The sequence below is a fragment of the Nelusetta ayraudi genome, unplaced genomic scaffold (assembly GCF_046127955.1).
Source record: "Nelusetta ayraudi isolate G7.1 ecotype Tasmania unplaced genomic scaffold, CSIRO-AGI_Nayr_v1 ptg000019l, whole genome shotgun sequence".
In the NCBI taxonomy this organism is placed as follows: Eukaryota; Metazoa; Chordata; class Actinopteri; order Tetraodontiformes; family Monacanthidae; genus Nelusetta; species Nelusetta ayraudi.
In genome coordinates, this window is record NW_027466069.1 from 1,211,566 (window position 1) to 1,226,230 (window position 14,665).

The 14,665-nt window shown below is 51.3% G+C and overlaps 1 protein-coding gene across 3 annotated transcripts in view; it reads left to right on the top strand.

The window, feature by feature from the left end:
* The window catches only part of LOC142888101 (helicase ARIP4-like), a 58,113-nt gene that overhangs the window by 37,797 nt on the left and 5,651 nt on the right, over positions 1-14,665 (top strand). For all 3 annotated transcript variants that reach the window (XM_076026126.1, XM_076026128.1, XM_076026127.1), the window contains 20 exons: positions 3,618-3,867; positions 4,997-5,127; positions 5,284-5,445; positions 8,241-8,479; positions 8,558-8,740; positions 9,168-9,301; positions 9,887-10,083; positions 10,172-10,375; positions 10,460-10,598; positions 10,791-10,968; positions 11,085-11,345; positions 11,587-11,705; positions 11,794-11,909; positions 12,184-12,283; positions 12,394-12,599; positions 12,693-12,868; positions 13,419-13,615; positions 13,838-14,025; positions 14,113-14,202; positions 14,347-14,445. In XM_076026126.1, the coding sequence (XP_075882241.1) occupies positions 3,618-3,867; positions 4,997-5,127; positions 5,284-5,445; positions 8,241-8,479; positions 8,558-8,740; positions 9,168-9,301; positions 9,887-10,083; positions 10,172-10,375; positions 10,460-10,598; positions 10,791-10,968; positions 11,085-11,345; positions 11,587-11,705; positions 11,794-11,909; positions 12,184-12,283; positions 12,394-12,599; positions 12,693-12,868; positions 13,419-13,615; positions 13,838-14,025; positions 14,113-14,202; positions 14,347-14,445 (3,369 nt within the window). The remainder of the gene's footprint in view (positions 1-3,617; positions 3,868-4,996; positions 5,128-5,283; positions 5,446-8,240; positions 8,480-8,557; positions 8,741-9,167; positions 9,302-9,886; positions 10,084-10,171; positions 10,376-10,459; positions 10,599-10,790; positions 10,969-11,084; positions 11,346-11,586; positions 11,706-11,793; positions 11,910-12,183; positions 12,284-12,393; positions 12,600-12,692; positions 12,869-13,418; positions 13,616-13,837; positions 14,026-14,112; positions 14,203-14,346; positions 14,446-14,665) is intronic.

The following is a 14,665-nucleotide window of genomic DNA, read 5'->3' on the forward strand; positions in this document are numbered from 1 at the left end:
CTTCTAGTTCCAGTCCTGTGTTTCCCAACGATCTCACGTCGCCTTTCGTGCCGTCACGATATTTTCTCTGCCTGCCCTTCGCTGGCCCTCGTGGGGTCTGACTCACAGCCGGGCGAACCGTCACCTCTGCGGCTGCCTCGAAAAAATTCACCCTGAGGCGACGCCTCCAGCTCTGCGGAACGGAGGGGAGGTTTTTCTTAATGAGGCCGAACACGGAGCCGAGCAGAGGGCAGCGAGCAGTCGGAGGAAGAGGAGTCGCTCTGATACGGCGGTGGGAGGATTCCGCTCGCTCTTCGACTGCCCCTACCTAATCTGTGAGAAAGTCCATTTGGTCCTGTTGTGATATCCATACAAAGAGGCTAAACGTGAAGTAAAGAGGAGAAGCGTCTTTGTACCGAGCGCGGAGATTCTTCCTCAGCGACCGAAGCACCACGTGTGTCTTGTCAGTCATGGCCTGCGTGAAACTCAGCAGCATGAATAATCACTTTTAATATAAATTCCAAAGATGTGTTTCCCAATCAGAACACAAGGTCCTGTTTTTCCATTCTCAGACTGGAGGAGGGGGAGAGGACGGAGGGTGCGGGGGGGTGATGGGACCGCCGAGAGCCGCCGCATTGTGTTCTTTGGCCGGTTGACTTTGCTCGATCCCGCCGACACTTCCTTCCTGTGGGGATGTTTTACGGCCGCGATGACGGCTTCGCCGTGGGGGCGGGGGAGGGGCGGGGTTAGGGGTGCAGGGAGAGCCACGGATCAAAGCGTTGGGATGACGATGGAGCGAAGCGGCTCGGGCGCCGCGCCGAGGTGCCGTTTCCTCAGCGGGCAAAACATGTTTGTTCAGGAGGATGATGGAAAGCGCGGCGAAGAATTCAGACGTCCCGCCTCGTTAAATCCAGTTGCGGTGCTGCTGCTGCTGCTGCTGGTCCGCTAACCTGTCGCTGTTTCGCTGTGGATGTCCTCTTGGCGCTGTCGGTTCGAACCGACAGCGGAATCGTCAGCTGCTCTTTGTGTTTTCGCTCGAATGATTCTTCTCCGCGATTTTAACACCAAGTCGCGTCCACCTGCAAGTCAAACTCCGAACGAACGATCGTATGAGAATACTTGGAGAGGAGAAACACAAAAACGCTTTGAAGTCGCACCAAGTGATGGCCAAATTATACAGGAAAAAATGTGTTTGTGCCATTTTTCCTTTTGGCCTTGCCAGCATCTCTTTGTCTTTGGCCAAGTAACAGCGGTGCTGGTCTGACCGTCACGGAAACATGTTTGCTTCCTCAGTCCGTCTTTTGTACCTGCCTGTCTGTCTGTGTGTGTGTGTGTGTGTGTGTGTGTGTGTGTGTGTGTGTGTGTGTGTGTGTGTGTGTTTGTGTGTGTGTGTGTGTGTGTGTGTGTGTGTGTGTGTGTGTGTGTGTGTGTGACCATCATGTTTTTTATGTGTGTGTTTCCACCCTGCTCTCACTTTGTAGTTCCTGTCTGTGTTTGAATGATGACCTTGCTTTCATCTCCCCCCTCCTCCACTCTTTCCTCTCCCGTCTGCCCCCTTGATGTCCCTTTTTAGTGCCCACTGCAGGTGTGTGTGTGTGTGTGTGTGTTTGTGTGTTTGTCTTTGTGTCTGTCTGTGTCTGTGTGTGTGAGAGAGAGAGATGCAGAGGTCCTGTGCATTTCAGGAATTGTTACATAACTGTTTTGTCAGCTCGAGTTTCAAGATAAACAGGGAGGAATTTAGCGTTTCCATGTCAAACGCAAACCTGTTCCGTGGCTTTGTTATCTCGCTCGCCTAATGGTGAATAAAGTGCCACCAATCGCGGCCGCAGCCCTCACAATCATTCCTGGAAAAAGTTTGAGTGGTTCCAGGATTGTGTGTGGTCTCGGGTTTCCTGTTTTGTTCTTTCAAATGGATGGCAGTAGCAGCTAGTGATTTATGTGGTGTTCAAGGTTTTTGAATGCAGCAAGTGAACTTTTTTTTTTTTTTTTTCCGAGGGAAAGAAAAGAAAATCTGTGCTCTGGGTCTTTTGGTCATTTTCATGCGTTTGGCTTCCAGTCTCCTCAGGGTGAAACTCAAGTGAAGTCACAAAGTCCGAAATGGATTGTTTGGAACAGCTGCTCTTAGACGCACACACACACACACACACACACACACACACACACGCAAACAATTATTAGCAGCCAGTCGAGAAGTTTGTTATGTCGATGGACCAAAGTGCTCATTTATCTATTAAGTTGTTTTTAACTTGAGCAAGGAGCTCCTCCAACCAGCCCACCTAGTTAGCTAGCTCGCTGCGCCAGTATGCTAAGTGTTCGTTTGTTTGTATACAGTATGTGTGCGTGTGGAAGGGTGTGGTGGTGCATCTTGCCTGGTTTGTCTGGTGCCATGTGGTGAACAAGTCTTGAAAATCCTTTTTTTTTTTTTTTTTTTTTTTTTTTTTAAAGATAAATGATTTTAAAAAAAACAAACAAACATGTATGTGTTGGCAGGCAGTTCTTGTTTGTCCACTCTGCAGGCAGATTCTTGGCTGGACTGCTCCTCTAGTGTGTGTGTGTGTGTGTGCGCGCACGCGCATGTCGTGTCTTGCGTTTCGTAAGTCGTCCATATTTATGATCCAGTTCTTACATAAGCCTCAGATCTGGTTCAGTGTGTCTCCGCCAGACCAGCCGAGGAGCAGCAGGAGGACGCGGAGGAGAAGGTGGAGGAGGAGGAAAAGGAGGAGGAGGAGGAGGAGGAGGAGGAAGGTAGAAAGTGAAGTGCGGGCAGATTAAATGAGCAAGACGAGACGAGAAAGTGGGAACGTGGAGAAGTTTGGAGAGGGATTAAATGATTCGGCAGATAAATCAGATCAGAAGCTTTATCGCAGGATGAGGAGCCTCGCCAGAGAGTTCCGCTCGATTGAGCAGATAAATTAAAGCCGAAATTTGTTTTCAGGCAAAAACAGTCAAAATGTCATATTTCTCCATCGGTGGAATGGGCAATTTGTTTTATTAATGGTGACGGGAGGTTTTGTCGCATCGGAACAAACGTGGAAGTTCCTGCAAAAGTTCACCTCACCCATGTTCTTCATTATTAGCGTGTCTCTATCCTCAAACTGTAGAGTCAACAGTAGTGAGTAAAGCTCATTGCTTGGTTGTTTTGATGAATATCACCCGGTGGCTGCCCCACTGGAGTCCAGGATTTAAATCAATTTTAATTTAAGCCAATTAAAAAGTGGAATATCTTGCTGTAGGTCGGTGTGAGTGGACTGTGCAGCACAGAGAGTCAAACAGCGGCAGTAAAGAGACCCGCTCGCCCGGCGGCTTTGTTCGTCGGTTTTATTGCTGCTCATTTGAGAAACGAGTTCCTAACAAGAGCTTCTTTGCTAAGCAGCGAGCCGTCGTGTTGCCGCTTCTACCCCGGGCAACACTTGTTGGTTTTTTTTCCCCCCACGGCCACGACGTGCACGACTGCACTGGCACGACCCGCCGCCCGCATCTGCGCCCGCGCCGCCTCAAATGGAGCGGAGCACAAAGCTCGAGGATGCCGTGTTGCCACTTTCAAAGCGGCCTGGGAACAGCTTGACACCCTGGATGTTTTTTTTAATAACTCTCTTTATTTCTCTCTCTCTCTCTCTCCCTCCCTGTGTCCGCCACAGACCAGTCCCACAGCGCCTCCCTCAGCTCGGAGAATGACGCTCAGGGAGGCGACTTGGCGGCGTGGCAGCAGTGCACCCCTCCCCCATCTACCTCACCTTCGGGGGAGATGCCGGCCCACCCGCCTCCCTCCCAGCAGGGCCCGCGGCCCCCCCGCTCCAGGCCCGCCAGCCAGAGCCCCACCCCTCCCTCCGCCCTGACGGGGACCAAGAAGAGGGGCTCCAAGCCCGTGCACATGAGGCGCAACATCAGGTACGTCGGCCGCTCCGAGAGACCTTGAATAGAGCAAGTTCACTGAACCTGAAGTCTTGAGTGTGGTAAAGGCCTCGGACGTTAAGATGAGTTTACATCAAGTCACCCTGTTAAAATCCCAAATCTACTTAAAGGACCAGTTTGGAGCATTTAACTATTGGCACGAAAGCACGGGCACTTTTAATAGCTGATATGGTGGCGTGTTGCACCGTATCAGCTCGGCATGGCAGCTGCTGTGAGAAAGACGCGGCGCCAGCAAAGTGGGATTAACATTAACATTTGTTTGCAATATGCTCTGCGAAGCTGCTAAATCCTACACACTGCGCCTCTACAACGGCTCAGTTCGACTGACTCATCGTTTGCTGAGCAACTAACCGATGAGTCACTGTTAACCAACTCTCACTTGTCTCAGTCGGCGCCGGCTGAACTCGAGCTGCAGTCATTGTTTGACTCAGAAAATTGTTGATTGTCTTTTTTTTTTTGAGAGAGAGAGAGAGAGAGAGAGAAGAAGCGGAAGAAAAAACGACTGGCCGCAGCCCGCAACTCGGTGCTGACGAAGCCTGTCAGTCAAGGACGAGTCGGCTCGTCATAGTGTCTGCGCACGCAGACACTCTGCCCATAAACTGCAATCATGCGTGAAGCATTATAATAAGAATCGCATAAACAAGCGATTGTGCGGTGATTTGAAGGCCGTCGTGTTTCGAGGTGGTGTGACGATTGCAATCAAAACTTGCGGTGGAAGTCCCTTACTGTGCCACTGTTCCGCGCGTTTCTGAGACCCGTCCGTGCGCGGTTCTGCGGAGATCGACAGTTTTCCACCAGCGGGTCGGTCAGGCTGTTTGGAACCTGGCTTTTGCAGCCGACGTGGTCTCCGTGTCCAGGGGAAAACTGAGCCGCAGCCAAGCGAGCTCTGAGTCACGCTCCTGACTCACGCTCCTGACTCACTCCACTCTGCCCAAATATTGAATAAATAGTGATTAACGCAGCTGCGAACAATTTACTGTTTCATTTGCCCGTCGTAATACATTTTGGCGCGACGGCGCGAGCGGGGCCAGGGGATAAAACCACATGCCACTGGATCACGTCATGAAACACACCACCGTCTGCGGTGGCTCGTCTCACCTCGCAGGAAGTTACTGAGGGAGCATCAGCTGGAGGCCGTGACCAAAGCCGCCCAGCAGGAGGAGCTGCAGAGGAGGCGACGGCTGGAGCAGCAGAGGCAGGAGGACTCGGCGCAGCTGCCGCCCGAATACACCACCGGTGAGGACTGGGAGCGACGTGTTGCACTCTGGGTGGCGTAACACAAACAAGCTAAGCCGCGGAGTTCCAGTTTGTTGCGTGCCAACCTTGTTGATTTTTTTTTTTTTTTTTTTCCCCTCCCCCCTTCTTCCCCCGCTTCCTGTCCCGCCTCCCCAGGCAACACTTCCAAGCACGTGTCGGCCGCGTCGCACCCCAAAGACAAGAAGGCGCTCCGAGGGGAAGTGATCTGCCTGGACGACAGCAGCACCAGCGTCGGGGAGGAGGGCAGCAAGTCGGACGGTCCCACCGCGGCTCCCGCAGAACGCACACGCAAAACAGGTCAGGGCCACGCCGGCGGCTCACCGCCCTCTGATTTACACTTCAGAGCAATCAAATTTTTTTTTAAGTGCCAATAGTTTTTTACTGTGCGTTATTCAATTCCGCTTTATAGAGTCTTCATTGCAAAGTGCAGCTGTTTGTGTTGATAATTTAAGGTTCATGTCGGTGACACAGTGCAGCCGTCACATTGACTGTCTGCAGCCTCGCCTTGACCACTGCTCGCCTAAACGGGCCAGTGGGTCAGTTGGCCCTGAAAGCAGATAAGGGGACACGGACACCTTGAAGCTTATTTATTACCCATCATCCCCTTGTAAGTGCTGGCCCGGCCTCGGCAGCTGGGCGAGGCTTCCAAAGAAGACGGGTGTTGGTTCTTCAGAATAGCAGCCAGAATGTTACAGTGGAAGATTTTAGAAATCGCATGTAGCTTGTCTCCAAATTCACACTGAAAGCAGGTAAAAGTGTCTGTGCTCAGGTAAAAATAAATATATTTGATACTTCCAGACTTTCCGGCTGCAGAAAATCATTTAGCTTTCGTGAACAGTGGAGCCACTGTCTGAACCACACAAAATTCAAATGAAAAGACAAATTGAAATCATCCCTTGGATCAAATCTGAATGATAACACACAGCCGCTTTCATCTTTTCTTTTGCCGACCTTTAAAGACAACATCGACCTAACCAAAGGGTTTCATTTTTTTATGAACATGCGTTACGACTGATAATATTCAAACCCTTCAGCTGCCGCTTCAAACGGCAGCGCATAAAAGTGTCCCTGCCTTGTTTCTGTCACATTACACCCAAAATGACCCGGGGTCTGCTGCAGCCTCAGGAGAGTCTGGAGTGTCCCCACAGTTCAAGGCCTGGCTCTCTTGAAAGGTCCCAAATTAACACAGTTTTCTGAGTCAGTGAATCAGCCTCACACCATTATCCAAAAAAAACAACAAAAAAAACCCTGCAAATTTACCCCTCCGTTTACAGCCTCCTGCGAAAACTTGCCGCTGGGTGCTGCGGAGGTGATGACGATGCGCATTTAATTCCTCGACAAAACTCATCAGCGCGGCGGTGGATTTTTCTTGTAATTCAGAGGGCGAGCAACCTCGCCAATAGCCTCTTCTGGAAACATCCAAACCCAATTAGCGGACGCCTCCCCGCGTTCCCTTGAGCAGGCGAGGTCAAAACCCTCCTCTGTGTTTGTGCACGTCCCCGCCCGTCCCCGTCGATTTCGTAGATTAGCTGCCATGTGCATCAGAATATTTCAACAGCTTCGCCGGGTACATGATGTACTTCCTTATTGCCTGAGCACACACACACACACACACACACACACACACACACACACACACACACACACACACACACACACACACAGAATAGCAGGACAACAGCGCACACACTTTTACGCACTTTCAGCCGGAGATGAAGGCGCATGTTCCGTCTGAGGCAAGCTGAACACACACACACACACACACACACACACACACACACACACACACACACACACACACACACTTGGCTGAGAGAGTGATAGCGGCGAGACGGACAGATGACAGACAGATGAGATGTCGATTTGGAGGCTGAGAAAGACAAAAAGTTTGAGTGCGGAGGGATGAATGGCAGAGTGTCTGTGGGGCAGATCAGAGCGGCTCTGTGGAGCAATAAAGCTGGCTAATCCTGGTTACGAGCCAGGACACACACAACGAACTAACGCGCACACACGCACACGCGCACACGCACACACACACACACACACACACACACACACTCTTGCAATGGCACAGTGACATTTCTAGTTGGGGTTGCATAACCAGTCTCCCCCTCCACTTTAATCCTACTTGTATAACCAGCCATTCACTGCAGTTATATAAGCTTTCTCTCTCTCTCTCTCTCTCTCCCTCTATCTTCATACAAACTAACATACTGGCACACACACACACACACACACACACACACACACACATGCCCCTTCCCGTCCTCCCCTCACAGACGGCTTGTGTAACTCTCACCACTTGATACCGGTGACGTTGAGCTCCTTCCTTTTTTTATCAGACATAGATTTCAATCTTTCCACACACACACACACACACACACACACAGTGATGTTCAATTTTGCCGTGATGTCACAAGCGTTGTGCAGTTCTCCAACAAAGGCCAACAGGATGCACGGTGAAGCTGCTGCGGGTCCCAAAAAACATTTACGGCCCGAGGCGGCAGGCGACAAGTCTCAGATTATCGTCTCTGGCTAAAGGCCTATTGTGCGGCATTTAGCGGGGGGGGCCATTGGCATGAAATGGAGCGGAAAGTACGTGTGCATGTCCCAGTTGCATAAAGTCGTGATAAGTAAATAACTGCAGTGTTTTCATTTTTTTTTTTGCTTTCATATTTGCATAAGCAGCAGGTCCACTTGTGAGGTGGCAGCAACAATGAGCTTCCTTGTGTGTTTACAGCAGGCCAGACGGTGGATCACCTCTGGGTTTCATGACTTTATTCTGGCATCACGGCTGCTTTATTAAAAATAGACCAGATCAGGAAACGGAGAAGATCACTTGCAGTTGGCAGTCCAACCATTTAATGCTACTAGATCTGACACATGGGGATTCACTTTAAAAATAACCTCTAATAAATACTTACATCTTTTACTTTTAAACATTTATCATTAATATTCCCTTATGAAACCTGTTGGCCGGCAGTGTTTCCCTCTTTTATCAACAAAAAAGTTGTGATGGTTCCCACGGAGGGCCGTCTGGAGTGTTTATTTCATTGACTTCTATCTCATCTGCATCCACTTCCTATGTGCAGATGTGATCGATCTGAGCTCCGGCGAGGACGACCGCATCCGCCACAGCAAGAAGAAGAAGAAGGACAAGGGCCAGCGGGAGCAGGAGGAGGCCGTGAGCGAGCCGAGCGGAGCGCACACCGACGACGCCTTAAACCAGCCGGACGCCCAGGGCAGAGTGCTGGTCAACTTCAACCACCCGGCCGGCGAGAAGGACATCTTCCTGTCGCCTCAGCTGGCCCGAGCCGTCAAACCCCACCAGGTATTTTCGCTCGCTCACTGTGTCTTATTTATCTCTTATCCTCTATTTCTCTTTATTATTAATTTTGTCTTTCCTCAGGTGGGCGGGATCCGCTTCCTGTACGACAACCTGGTGGAGTCGCTGGAGCGCTTCGGCAGCAGCAGCGGCTTCGGCTGCCTCCTGGCCCACAGCATGGGCCTGGGCAAGACGCTGCAGGCCATCTCCTTCATCGACGTCCTCTTCAGACACACGCAGGCCCACACCGTGCTCGCCATTGTGCCGGTAAGCACCGCCCCAGTGCCGCGGCTCCAGCCGAGCGAGAATGAATCAGATGAGATTTGAAGATGACGGTTAGCCAGAGTTGAGAAGTGCAGTCGTCGGACACAACAAGTTTGTTGCCTTCTCGGAAGGATGGAAATTTTGGTCAAGTTATTTTGACCTACATATCCTACATGTCCGCAGGGACGGGGACCTAGCCATCCTATCATAGGACATCCAAAAACAAGTTAATAAGGAAGTCTTATTTAAAATCAAATGTTAACTTACAATAAAACTAAGATACATGTGTATCATCTGCACGTATGGCGTTAAAACAGCTAAAAATGGAATGTCTAGAATTGATTCAACCGATTCCACACAATTGCACGACTCGAAAGGATGAACTCTCCTTCACAACTCCTCCTTCTCGTTGTCGCTGTGTGAATTCCAGGTGAACACGTTGCAGAACTGGCTGTCAGAGTTCAACATGTGGGTGCCGCCCGCCGAGGCGCTGCCTGCAGACGTGGACCCGGGCGTGCTGACGCCCCGCAGCTTCAAGGTGCACATCCTCAACGACGAGCACAAGTGAGTGGCGGCCGCAGCGACGCTGTGGCTCATTGGTATGAGATCGTTCTCGCAGGGGCTTCTCCTCGATTAGGCAATTTGAAAGTCACCCGGCGATGGCTTGACGAGCCGTGACAGCCGTGTGACAAATACAGAGAGAAAAGAAAATACTTTATTTCCGACTTGTTAAAGAGACTCTGTGGTCCTCGTGACCTGCTGCTGAGCTCAGATCACCATCTGGCTTCTGTCTGTGTGTGTGTGTGTGTGTGTGTGTGTGTGGCACGATGGTTTGTAAGTCCATCATGTCGGCTCTGTTGGAAAGTGACACAGTGACCTCATTTGATCTTTTCAGGAACTACAGAATAGACTAGATTCTATCATACTTTATTTAGTTTATCCAACATCAATGTCATGATTCTAATTATTATGACTTTTCACGATTACATCATCTGAATTCTGCATTCAGAGAGTGGCATGAAAGAAACCCAAAGAGATTGGTAGCAATAAAGGCAACTGACACAAAACAGAAGACACTTCACTTTCATTTCACATTAAGATAAAAATGATTACCAGTGACTTATTCTGTCTCTCCTCGCGTGTCCCCAGAAACACTGCCGCCAGGGCCAAGGTGGTGGAGGACTGGAGCCGGGACGGCGGCGTGCTGCTGATGGGCTACGAGATGTACCGCCTCCTGTCGCTGAAGAAGAGCTTCGTGGCCGGGAGGAAGAAGAAGAGCAAGAAGACGATGGGGCCGGTGGTCATCGACCTGGACGAGGAGGACAGGCAGCAGGAGCTGCTCAAAGGTAGGGAGGGGAGGAGCTTAAAATGAGGCGCGGACGTAGGCTGTGATCCACGGTAGGATGTCGCTCACGACTGGCGCCCCTCCCCCAGGTATCGAGAGGGCCTTGTCCCGGCCCGGCCCGGACGTGGTGATCTGTGACGAAGGCCACCGCATCAAGAACTGCCACGCCAACACGTCGCAGGCCCTCAAGAACATCCGCACCAGGCGCCGCGTGGTCCTCACCGGCTACCCGCTCCAGAACAACCTGATCGAGTACTGGTGCATGGTGGACTTCGTGCGACCAAACTTCCTGGGTGTGTGTCCCGTTTTAGTCGCTTTCGGCCCCATTCATTCCCCTTTGGTCGTTCTCGCCGCTGACCTTCTCGCTGGAATTCCAGGCACGCGGCAGGAGTTCAGCAACATGTTCGAGCGGCCCATTCTGAACGGGCAGTGTGTGGACAGCACGCCGCATGACCTCCAGCTGATGAGGTACAGGAGCCACGTCCTGCACAGCCTGCTGGAGGGCTTCGTACAGAGGTGAGTCCGTGGACAGTGTCTTAAATGTGTTTATTTTTGTATCCATGTCTATGGGAAAAATGCTTTTGGCGTCCATGGGATTTTTTTCTGCTGCAGTACCTCGAGTGGCCACTGGGAAAGAATAGGCGCGCCGCCATATTTTCAGTCCGGTATCCAGTTTTTAAAGTACATCTATGCTCTCTCTTGCCTCAGACGAGGCCATGACGTCCTGAAGGACCAGCTGCCCTCCAAAGAGGAACACGTGATCCTGGTGCGTCTGTCCCCCCTCCAGAGGGCGCTCTACACCGAGTTCATGAGCCGCTTCAAGGAGGCAGGGAACAGCGGCTGGCTCAGCCTGAACCCTCTGAAGGCCTTCTGCGTCTGCTGCAAGGTGAGGAGGGGGAGGGTGTGTGTGTGTGTGTGTGCATTTGTGCATGTGTGCATGTGTGTGTGTGTGCACAACAGATAACTTCCTGGTCATTCATCACCCGTGTCGCATGCCTGCAGATCTGGAACCACCCGGACGTGCTGTACGAGGCCTTGCAGAAGGAGAACCTGGCCAGTGAGCAGGACCTGGACCTTGATGACGTCACCCCCACCTCCTCCTCCACCACCCCCAGCGCCACCGGCGCCACATCCACAGGCGCCGCACGGGGCTCCCCCGTGCCCAGCCAGGAGCCCAAACCCCTGGAGGCTCCGCCCCCCTTGGGTGGACTGAGTCTGAACCAGCTGCAGGAGAGAGCCAACCAGGTCATCACCTATGAATGGGTACGCAGGAGGACAACTCACTTCACAGTCTTCATCATTTTTGTGTTTTACCACCAATGTAAATTCATGATGCTGAAACTGCACAGAGCAAAGGTTAAATACTGAAGTGTCACTTTTACAAATGTGCTCCCATTTGCCAAACAGCAGACCGAGCTGCCAGCATCTTATCAACTCATCTGCCCGGGTTAAAGTGATGAATTTCAATATGTTCCGTCTCTCTCTGCTCCGTTTCCGCCGCCAGGCAAAGGACGTCATGTGTGACTACGAGCCGGGCCTCCTGGAGAACTCTGCCAAAATGGTGCTGCTGTTCCACCTGATCGAGGAGAGCGTCAGGAGCGGAGACAAACTCCTCGTCTTCAGGTGGGCGATCGGACAAACAAAAGGGAGTCACGTGTTCTTAACCCAATGCTGTTTCGCTGATTTTTTTTTTTTTAAAATCTGTTTGCAGTCAGAGTTTGTCCACGCTGACGGTCATCGAGGACTTTCTGGCCAAGAGGCCGGTTCCCCCGTCACCCAACGGAGACAAACCCAACCAGAACTGGGTCCGAAACCTCAACTACTACAGTGAGTCCTCTACTCATTACATCAGATGTAGACAGGTTAATATGGTTCAACACTTCACTTGCTGTTGTGCTCAAACTGTGGCACAAACGTTCTTGATGACACAGCCGTTGACTTACAGTGAGTGCTGCCACCTGCTGGTGTGTCTTGGTTTAACAGCCAGAAGGAGATTCATTTTACTGACTTGTTGAGTTGACTTTTGCTGTACATAAATATTAACAGATGAAGAATGATACTTAAATGTGAACCCCTCCTTTGTTTCCTGTGTTTCCCGAAGGACTGGACGGAAGTACAACAGCTTCAGAGAGAGAGCGACTGATCAACCAGTTCAATGACCCATCCAACACCTCCGCCTGGGTCTTCCTGCTGTCCACCAGGTGACGCAGCACACAGACTCCTCGCTACTTTCCTACTCGACCCAAAGTAAACTTCAGTTCCAACCTGAAGCTGACAAAAACCTGATGGTCGACCTCTGCCGAACCCGCAGGGCTGGTGGTCTGGGCGTGAACCTGATCGGCGCCAACCGCGTGGTGGTGTTCGACGCCTCCTGGAACCCGTGCCACGACGCCCAGGCCGTGTGCAGGGTGTACCGCTACGGCCAGAGGAAGCCCTGCCACATCTACCGGCTGGTGTGCGACTTCACGCTGGAGAAGAAGATCTACGACCGGCAAATCTCCAAACAGGGCATGTCAGGTGAGACCTCCCTCACTGAAAAAAAAACAAAACTGCTAGCTGCTGTGTGTTTTTCCCCCTGCGTCACCGTCCCTCTGCGCCTCTTCCCGTCAGACCGCGTGGTGGACGACCTGAACCCTGTGCTGACCTTCACCAGGAGGGAGGTGGAGTCTCTGCTCCACTTTGTGGACGAGGAGCCGGAGCCGGAGCTGGTGGAGCTGCAGCCCCAGAGCTGCATGGAGGGCGTCCTGAGGAAGGCGCTGCACCTCTTCCCCCACCTCATCACCAAGGTAGGTCATGGCAGCCGCAAAACACTGTCCTCACACTCCCCCTAATGGTCCTTACGTGTATTACACGTGAAGGGTATTTTTCCACTTTTTACGTCAGCGGCGCAGGTTTAGGAAGGCGATGATTTTACTGAAACAGGCTGCACTTTTAGACTTAGAGGTCTTTTAGGCTTCGCTCCAAGTCCTCCAGAAAACGTCAGGCACCAGAACCCTGGAGCAGTTTTGGGACCAGCTATGCACTATATTTATAACAACTTATGAGCTGTCTCATGATGCCCCGGCGTGTCTGCGGCTGGATGAGTCATCTTGTCATTAACGACGACCTGCCGAAAAACCTGTAATGGAGGTGCATCAGGCAGTCGCAACAAAAGCTGAGCTCAGATTTTCATAACGGTGTTCACCACGACGACTCATGGCGTCGCGCTTGATCGTCTTGGACATGGAAAGCAGTGATTTCGCGTCTGCTGATCTGATCGTTTTAAGGAGCGACAACATCTCTCTGTTTTTCTTCCTCCCTTCCTCCACCCACCACCTTCTCCCCTCCGCCCTGTAGCAACCCTTCCCCCACGAGTCCCTGCTGATGGACCGCAGGGAGCTGCGGCTGAGCCGGGACGAGAAGAGAGCGGCCAGGAAGGGCTACGAGGAGGAGAAGAGGGCGTCGGTGCCGTACACGCGCCCCTCCTACGCTCACTACTACCCCGCCAGCGACCAGAGCCTCACCAACATCCCTGCGTTCAGCCAGAGGAACTGGTCAGTGACTCACTTAACTCGCTCAAACACGAGTGGGGAAAATAAACTTTTCCTTCCTCATGTTTATTCATTTGGGATTCTGATGCGTGACACATGCAAATCCCTCAATCTTTTTTTCTCATTATTCAGACCCTGTTTATAAGACAGTAAACACTGTTTTTGGCAGAGAATATTGAAGGTCAGTCGATTTTAATTTTTATATTCCGTTAAATCTGTTCCTAGGCGCCCACCTCCACGTCCTGAGGAGAAGCCAGTGGCCAGCATCCGGCCAACCCAGTCCACTCCGCTTCCCATGATGCCTCGGCAAGCCTCTGCTGGCTCCGCCTCTATTGATGACTCAACGGGAGGCTTCCCCGTCAACTGCCTGCAAAAGGCCGGAGTGTCTGTGCAGAAGATTGTCACCACGACTGGTAGGCAGCTGTTCCTTCGTCACCGTCGCTCTTTTTTGTTTGTTTTACCTCAGCCACACTTTTAATTTTTTAATTTTGATTCTTCAGACATAGTGATCCCAGGAACCAACAGCTCAACAGATGTCCAGGCCCGGATCACTGCAGGGGAGAGCATCCACATCATCAGAGGCACTAAAGGTTTGTGTTCCATCGTTTTCCCTTTGCTTTATTTTTGCATCATGTGCGTTGAAACCACACATGAAAGCATTTGCAGTGTTTATATTTGCATACGTGCACAGACGGATCACTGTTTATTCACATCTTTCCTCTTGTGCATTGTAGGGACTTACATAAGGACGTCTGATGGCCGGATCTTTGCTGTCAGAGCAGCCAACAGGGCAAAAACTGCAGAAGAAGGTTCCGCAACACTTCCCCCTACTGGTGAGATTGATGACTGCTTCTCAGATCTCCTGTCCAGTGAAGTTTGTCAAAGTAGTTGAGTTTAGGCAATGACAAAAAAACAATTTGACCACAAAGGTATGGATGAACCTGACTGGGGATAGTACCATCACAAACCTCTGATAGGTATGAGAGCCCTTTGTGACATCACAAAGGTGGGAGTTTCAAGTCAAAGAAGTTAATAATGAGACATTTGGATATT